Below are 9,051 nucleotides of genomic sequence, written 5' to 3' on the forward strand. Positions count from 1 at the left end.
TGTAGCAGAGTCCTCTGTGTGCGAGTGAGCACAAACAATAGGCCGAGCTTTTCTAAAGCGAGTGTGTGCGCTCGTGTTTTTCTGTTTCTGTATCGACCGCATGAATTCACGAGTGTGTGTGTGTGTTTGACAGCAAGTTCCTGTGAAGCCCTGTGGCTTCTGTGCTCTGCTCCAGCAGGAGGTTCCTGTCTGTGGCAGCCATATTGTCTCCACTGCTGCGGGTAGTGTTCACTGGACACCGTCAGGAGGAGTAAGGGGTGGCGTGGGGGGGGGGTGGCAGGCCACAGAGCATCGCAGCCACTCCCCTATTCACGGGTCTCCCCTTTCACAATTAACCGCTCGTAATTTGGGGATGAAAGCCGCCTTTTCACTGTTCCTCCACCCCCCGGTTACTCTCTATTCTCACATGGGCCACGGCAGCTTAGGCAGCAGGGAGAGGGCTCTTCCGCCGCTACACGCTGAGCAAAGGCCGCTCGTGGTCAGCGAGGCCTGCAGAGAACCCCGACCCGGGGATTGGACGATCTGAGCATGACGCGTGACAATGCGGCGTAAATGCACAGCTGGAGAAAAGCGTTTCACGAGGAGGGGATTTTAGGAGGAGGAATGGGGAGGGAGCGAGTTTAGCCAACTTGAGAATGCTTGTTTTTATGTTGGCCGCTACAGCCGAGGGTTTAAGCGGAGGATGTGAACCTGCTGTCAGCTGTACGGTTGGCCGGCCGGGCGCTCAGTCCCCCGAGGAGCCGCCGAGTTCCAGGAATCAGGGAACAATCAGAGCGCCAAAGTATCTAATCATCTGAAATTCAACATGCTCCTCTCCAGAAGTTTAACCGAGTTAGAGCCACTTAGAGCTTCAGTGATTCTGTGACGTAATTAAGACAAAACAAAACATCCTCATTTACATAACTGTCCTGTCATACTATTGTTTTCTTCAAGGAACAGCTATAAAATCCCCAGTGGGGGCTGTAGCTTCCAGCAGCTTTCTGTAGCTCTGCAGATGGTCAACACAGATCCTGTCAGCAAACAGACGTGGGCCTGACCCCAGCCGGAGGCCCTTAACCCATCTCTCCACGTTCCCTCCAATCAGGCCTGGTCAATCAATACCAGCTCTCCCAGAGGAGCAGGGCCATGGCGACATTTGCGTGGGCAGTCTGAGCGTTTCCTTCTTTTGTGGCAGGAGATGAAAATGATTTGTGACTTCACAGCTGAGCCCGGTGAGCACGTCACACTTTTCTCCACCACTAGTGTTTCCACGTAGCGTCCAGTGTGTGCAAACACCGGCGCTGGACGTTTTTGTTTGGTCTGATGCCTTTCACTGGCGCCCTAAAGAACCAGGTGGCCCCCCTCGCCATTGAGAGGAAGGAAGCAGGGCGAGGTCAGTGGCAGCAGATAGTGGACGGGTCACCTGCCTGGAAACAGGAGCGCCCCTGTGGTGAGCAGATAAAGGGACGTGCACTCATCCAGAACTGTCCCTGACACGTCTGGAGCCGCAGACCGACTCAAGAGCCACCAGCGGGCGTGAACCGGCCTTTAGATAACGGCTTTCAAACAACTTCGGCAAACATCCTACGTCTGATAAATGTGTTTATTTTTTTGGGTGCCCTCGTTTTAACAATGCTCCGCTTGTTCTCGTGTCGTGTGGAACTCCGAGGAGCCTTTACCGAAGTTGCTTTGTGAGTTTTTACAAACTTCCTGGTACGGAGATCAACGAATGACGGACGATCGTGGATTCAACTTGAATAAACTTCACCGTGGTATACAACCATAATATAACACAACACCATATGGCATTAAACTCTATTAAGCTCTCTATCCAACATGTTCCTGTAAGCTCCCTGTTTAATTCTGAAGCCGCTCTGAGGGGGGAGTGACGGCGAGCTGAGACCAGAGGCCCCGCGACACGACAGCAAAACCACAGCACAGTCATTATATATCAAAGCCCCTTCATAGCCAATAGCACTAAATGGAATATGAAGGGAGCGACGTGCACCACAGACTGACAGGATGAGACGAGGGCCGCAGTCAACAAGAGTTAGGAGTAAATAAAATGTCTCGTGTTTAACAGGAAAAACAGAGAAGAGTGGAGAGAATGAACTTATAACTATCTGCTTCAGAAGTGATTTAAAACATCGAATACACAAACCAAACCACATTCAATCCCATTTTGTTTCAACTCGTCTTCCTTCATCTTCTCTACCTTTTATTTTCAGATTCTCGCCGAAAAAAAAAGTTTGTATTTTCTTGCAACATTCATTTGAATGACTGTGAAATTAAAAAAATATAGATACAACAAGGAGAACAGAGGTCACTGCTTCAGCCGGTGCTCGACCGGTGTGATTTATCTTTTCAGGAATTGAAACGAATGTGCTGAAGATAACATTCGTTGCACTCTCACCACGTCACCAAACAAAATGCAAAGTTCCTGTTCACATTCAGTGTGTGTGTGTGTGTGTGTGTGTGTGTTCCTCGGGCCCACGTTCATGCATGACCTCACAGTGGAAATGTGTACCTCCTGATTCAAGGACCCCTCGGTCAAAAGCATGAATCATGTGTTTGTCTTTGGCACAAATAAAAACTGTCAAAGAACATCAGAAATCCACAATAAAACTTGTTATCACCACCTCCATTCATTCTTGAACCCCCCCCCCCTCTCTCTCTCTCCCTCTTTCTTTCCCTCCGCCGCCTCATCGACTCTTCTCTCGCTCCGGCTCTAAATGTGCGTCCACTGGGAGAGGCCAATATGATGCAAGCTGGCAACAACGTTGGATCGTAGGGAGATTGTGCAAATGAACAAACATGGAGGTGAGTTGCTCAACACACACACACACACACACACACACACACACACACACACACACACATCTATAGCCGCCTCCATAGTGACCGTCACTGTGGTCCCATCAAGTTCCCACAGAATAAACTTCAATGCCCGGCGATGTTTTGCTCATTTAGATCGTTCCAGCTCCGTCTCTGTGTTTCTGGTCCTGATGGGAAACGTCGGACCATCAGCACCGACTGATTTCTGTCCATCCTCACAAACTATGAGGAAACCAAGAAACATTTTTCTTTTCCTCCACTGCAGCGAAAAGCTTCCACCAGCTGTTCCACGGAGGCATTTCTAACTGCAGCTCTTCCATAAAGAATCGTGGCGAGACAGATTTCACATTCTGAGTTAAGTTAGATCAAGTTGATTGATTACTCTGTTTAGAAATCCTGCTGCAGCATAGAAGGTAAAAAAAATAATACCTACAACTGAACACGAGTGTGTTTTTTGTCGTCAGTTTTCAGAGTAGAATGAAAAGTAAAACTCCAACATGTGTTTTTTCTGCGTGTGAGTTGTGAGGAGGCCGTTTGTTTTGGCACCAACAGGACAGAAAATATGACTAAACTTGATTTTAGCTTCAGAGTCTGATGCATATGCTTCAACTCTATCTCAACAGAAAACCTTGAGTCATGTCTCCTTGACATGGCCGAAAAAGGAGTAAATTTCATGCTCTGAAAACTAGAGGACGGCACATTGTTTCCACGATTTCCTCACGCAGTCCAGAAAAAGTTGGAAATGCTGGTGGAAGTCGGGTTAAATCGCAGCAAACCTACAAAAGACCTGCAGTAAATCTCTGCTTCTATCAAAGCAGTCTTTATTTTGAACGCTGCCAACACTGGGGTTCCTCTTTTTTCATCATGTCCAACATTGCTGGGGCCCTCTTCAAGGTTTTTGCATATTTAACGTGCAGGATGAGAAAATTGGGCCAAATTCGTCCATTCCAGTTTTTTTTTTTTTTTTTTTTTTTACCCCTATGAATTTGTCACTTTTAGAAGTTTTACTCAACTTGTAAAAGTTTGTGAAAACTTTAAACCAAAGAAGAGGCACAAGACTTGACTTTTAAGTTTTGAAAAGAGTGAAATGCCTGATAAAAGTAATTAGTAAATTAATTATGCAATTAACAACCAAAACAATTAAGAATCAATTAAACAACTCAGACACAATTATCACTAGAAACATTTAAGGAAAAAAAAAAAAAAGCAGGAAGGAGATTTGCAAAATAAAATAACTGTCGTGTGGTTACTTTCGTTTCATTTTATGACCTGCGGCCATTACTGTGCTTCTGTTGGTTAAATGAACACTTTGTGATGTTAATGAAAAGGATAATGTTAGTTCGTCGGCCTCTGCGGATCTTTAACGGTTTTGTTGAGTGTTTTGTTCGGAGCTGGATCCTCACTTTGTCTTGCTGATCTCGCTTCTCGCTACGTCTTAATGCTGAGAGGGCCTGAGAGCCCATTGACATAAGAATGGTCTCAGACGCCCTCAGACCTCTGACATCTGTAAAAACTATGTAGTTTAATATTCCACAAATAAGAAACTGTATCACGTAATATCTGCCTGTTTCGATGGTTTCTTGGATTTGGATTTTATCGCATCTGGATCAGTCAGATTTGTGCCAAATGTGTAATTTACGCAAAGCCTCATACCACAAATGAATTGAAGGTAACACGCTCCACTGGGTCGAGCTTTTGTCGAAATAAACGCAAAGGTTTTAAGAGCTGGAACCAGCACAACTCCACCAGATATCAAATTAAATGTAATTCATTATAACGCAACGTATTTGCATCAAAGTATTAAAAAAGCAGACAAACTCAAATGTAACTGGGCAGAAACACGTCGGAGGACGCTTCACGGTGAAGGTGCAGTGTTGCTCTGTGTCCAATAGAGATCACTGCACATCGCACAAACACATGACCGGGATCTGGAGCTGCTTCAGTCTGACACGTTTCAGGATTTTAAAACAAATTAAATACACACATGATTTAAAAAGATTATTCTGCAATCACACGTAAAAAAAAATCGTCTGAGAGTTTTAATTAATAATAATCTGTGACATCAGCCCGGTGCGTAAATACGCACACAGTGTTCACACAGTGTTTTCTGGTTTCATGGATTCGTTTGGAATAAACTCAAACTCCCGCTGGATGATAATGAAAAATAATAGAATAAACTTGCACTAAATTTACGAGGTTAAAATGATTGTGATTGTGAACTAATCTGGAGTAAACGTCACCGAGTGATCGACTGAAGAAAACTATTAAACCCTTCGAACGACAACAACTGAAATAAATATAAAAATACATATTGGATCATGAGCTGCAGCTCTGTTCTGTCAGTTCTCCTGTTCATCTATTTAGCCAAGAAATAAAATCATCCATCATGATCCAAGAAGCCTTTTCTCTTAGTTCTGCGCACATTCATCCATCACCCAGAATAAATGAGTCTGTACCTGTACCACTCCAGTCCGTTCTCGTAGTTGCGGTCGAAGAAGTGCGGCTCCGCTCCCACGGCCCTGATGTCCGGATGAACCCGGAGAAACTCCAGCAGAGCCCGGGTGCCTCCTTTCTTCACCCCGATGATGATCGCCTGCGGCAGCTTCTTGCTCCCGGAGCCGTTGGAGAAGCTGGACATGGCGCTGGGCTCCGGGGCTCTCTGCTGGTCGCCGCGCGCCTCGTCCCACTCCTCGGCTCGGTCCGCGTCCGGCTCCTCGTTGAGCAGGTCCCGGGACGCGCCGGTGCGGACGGACGGCTCCTCGTAGTCGCTCTCCACATCCTCCCACGGCTGCGGCTTGGCGAGCAGCCGGGACACCAGGTCTGTGCCCCCGCTCTCTGTCCTCTTGCCCACCGCGGAGTCAGCCTCCTTGCCCCGGTAACCGTCCACCGCCAAAGTTGGCATCGTGGAGCAGTAGCCCACGCAGGAGTACAGCATGTACACCCAGATGAAAAACATGATGCTGAGCAGGATTAGTTTCTTCTTCACGGGGCTGGAGCACAGGGCATTCAGGCTGTGACACACCGGCCTATATTCCATAAGCCTCTCGGGTGAAAATCATATCCCAGCGGCGCATATTGCCCAACTCACTCCCGGTGGCACCACGGCAATCCACGCGCAATTACGCACATGCTCTCCTGAATCTGAAGATAAATAAATAAAAGCACTAATGCGCATGTGACCTGAGGAAGCGGTACATCCAGGGATGGAGACGCATGGAGGAATATTCTTCAGCGGGGCTGTGGTTGTGAAGCGGGGGAAGCTGCGACAGACGCGCCGCTGCTGCTGCGCTGCTCCGGGATCATCTCAGGTTCGTTGGAGCCGCTGATGGAGATCCAGGCTTTATAGCGGGAGGGAGGGAGAGTGACGGCAGCAGCAGCCAATCACACCGCGAGGAAGGTCCACGAGCGGCTGGCTGCTGAGAGGAGAGGACCAATCAGAGGGAGGCCCGGGCGGGGCCAGGCCGAGCACGAGCGCGTGCGGCTGAAAGTTTGGAAAAAGTTTCTAATTGGACGTAAAAAACCAACAGAGTGAAGTTTAACGTGTTTGGATGATTCAGATTAATTTAAAATGAGTTCAGGTTTGAATGCGAAGTGATTCTGACACGTGGCTGCTCATTAAGACAAAGTTTTAATTGTTCAGTGAACAAAACAATCAAATAAATAAAAAATATCTCATGAAAACACTTCAGAAGAATTCGAGTCATTTCTCCACAGACTCACGTTCAGCTCCACTTTGTCTCTTTTCTGTCTTGGAACTAAGTTTGAGTTTTTAATTCTGACACTGAAGCGAAGGAGAGGTCACGACTTTCACTTTATAATTAAACATTCAAACAAGCTGAAGCAAAGTCAGACAGATGATTCATTAATTCATGTTAATTATATAATTACTTAATTAATTTATAATCATTTCATTTACTTTATTTATTCACCCTGGCAGCTGGAACAATAATGGGCCTAAATAATATTAATAATAATAATAATAATAGTTTGTAGGACTAATTATAATGTATTTATTTATTTAGGCTCACATCTCATTTAGTCTTCATTGAAAGTTTCTTTACAAATTAATTATTGTTACTTTAATTTTTTTTACATTTGAGTGTTTTTCTGTTTCTCGGTGTTAAAATCAAAAAAAGTTTTCTGGTGTGAAACTGCAAAGTTGAAATCACTTCGTCAACAAGTTAAATCCATTTCCGTGCCTCCGTGGATCTGAAATTTTCTCCAGTTCGATATTAAAATGTAATAATTTAATTCAATAATAAAAAAAAAAACACTGAACTCACTCTCGTGGTTTTTACGTCATTTATTGTCGTTTTATTTGTGACGTACAATTGTTGTGATTCTAAACTCGAAGAAGTTCTGCAGCAAATAATCAGAAAAAACACTTAAGTAATTCAGAGCTTTTAATTATTAATAGGCTGTAAATTAATTTGGATTCTTCGAAAAAACGCTGAACTTATTACACTTTTTTTTTTAAAATCACCACAACAAATAGAATAAGATTAATAGCTGGTAAAAAACCAATTGAAAACTTTTTGGTCTCGACATTCAAACTTTCAAACACGTTAAACTTTTTCCAAGTTCCTGAGGAAGAACCCTGCAAACCTGGAATATTCCCTTGATGTTCAAATGTAGAAAAGGAGAATAAAATAAATCTGCAGCGAGGAGTTTTCATGAGAAACGTGAGATGACGCAACCTCGGGATCTTCTGAGAGGAAATAGATCCACAGTGTGTCCACGTGCACGACATCCACTGTGCACGAGCGTGAACATGTAAAAACAGCAGGAAACTCATGATCACTGAGTCCTGGAGAGAAGAGTCTTTTAACAGAGGTTTAGGTTCGTATAATAATTTGAAACACGTAAAATGTAATTATCTAAAATGTAAAAATAAATGGGCCTGTCGTGTTCCTGGAGTTTCTGTTGATCTGTTTTTCCCCCAGCAGAGTTTTCATCCTGCAGGAGCCTGTGGACGTTTTCCTGCTGCTGCTGCTGGTTGTTGTGTAGTTTGGGTTAAATACTGCTGCAGGATTAAACTGCAGCTCTTTGGTTCCTGTCTTGCCACAGCCAACCTTCGAGGAGAGGCCAGAGGTCATCCGTCATCCTGAGACTTCACTGCCCTCTTTTTTTTTTTTTCCTGAAGAATCTTGGAATCTGATCTGTTGCTCACTATTCCCCCCCCCCCCTGTTCATCTGATGTGTGCGGATATGAAAGCACATGGTGGTGGGGGTCCCCCAGTGCTCATTGCCGCTCGGGGACGCTCTCTCCTGTTTACAGATGCATATTTCCCTCCTCGGTTTTGTTGACCCTGGCGTGAAAAAAAGCTCAGAGACTCAGAGACGGAGCAAATAACATTAATGATGTAATGACTGATATCAGGGGGAAAGAGAGAAAGCTCCGTGTTGTCATCCACAGAAACCAGAGAGCTCATAAAATATTGTTGGCTGATGAAATAATAAAACATGAACTTTCTCCACTTTTTCTTCACCCCTCACGAGAGCTAATGCGATAAATTCAAAGTGCAAGATGTCAAATTATTTAGGGGTCAACTGCCACTTTCTGTTGACGTCATTCAAATACTTTCTTCTCCAGATGAATATGTAAAAAAAAAAAAAAAAAAAACTCAAACTACTAAAAATAATCCAGATTTCTTTTATGAAAATGCAAAGTTTCATTTCAAAAATTGCTGGATGTAAAAATGTTTGAAATATTAAATGTCGTTATCGCTGCAAACCGCTTTCTTTATGGGCACAAGTGAAGAATCTATAAATCGAACTAGTTGAGACACAAACTCAGATTCGAGGTGAGAAACTGGAGTAAAACGTCCAAACTGTGTTCGGAGGGAGTACTTCATCTCCTCAGTTGGTATAAATTTAGGTTTTTGGAGTTTTTGAATAATTCCCAATTGCCCCAAACTTTAACAGTCAACTTTGAATAATGAGAATTAAAAGAATGATGAATTTACTTCCACCTCTCACTCATCGTCAGTGGAGGTGTTTTCATTCCAATTCAATTCCAATTATCTCCAGACACACGGCAGACATTATCTCCAGGCACTTTACATAGTAATGTTCAGTTCCAACAGTTCCAGTGACGAGTTTCGGCAACTGTGGAGAAAAACTCTTCGGCAAGAAGAAACCTGGAGAACCAGACTCAACAGTTGAAAACTAACTTAACCTCATTTATATTCTCCAGCATCACAAGCTGAGGTGCAGATAGCGTGAATCACGACGGAC

At 44.2% G+C, this 9,051-nt stretch overlaps 1 protein-coding gene across 1 annotated transcript in view; it reads right to left on the bottom strand.

Moving 5' to 3' along the window:
- LOC109644234 (heparan sulfate glucosamine 3-O-sulfotransferase 3B1) overlaps positions 1-6,129 on the bottom strand; it is a 17,626-nt gene extending 11,497 nt beyond the window's left edge. The window contains exon 1 of the mRNA XM_069517395.1: positions 5,271-6,129. Coding sequence (XP_069373496.1) covers positions 5,271-5,851 — 581 coding nt within the window. The 5' untranslated portion in view covers positions 5,852-6,129. The remainder of the gene's footprint in view (positions 1-5,270) is intronic.
- Between the last annotated feature and the right edge of the window lie 2,922 nt (positions 6,130-9,051).

Source organism: Paralichthys olivaceus, chromosome 21 (genome assembly GCF_024713975.1).
Source record: "Paralichthys olivaceus isolate ysfri-2021 chromosome 21, ASM2471397v2, whole genome shotgun sequence".
NCBI lineage: Eukaryota > Metazoa > Chordata > Actinopteri > Pleuronectiformes > Paralichthyidae > Paralichthys > Paralichthys olivaceus.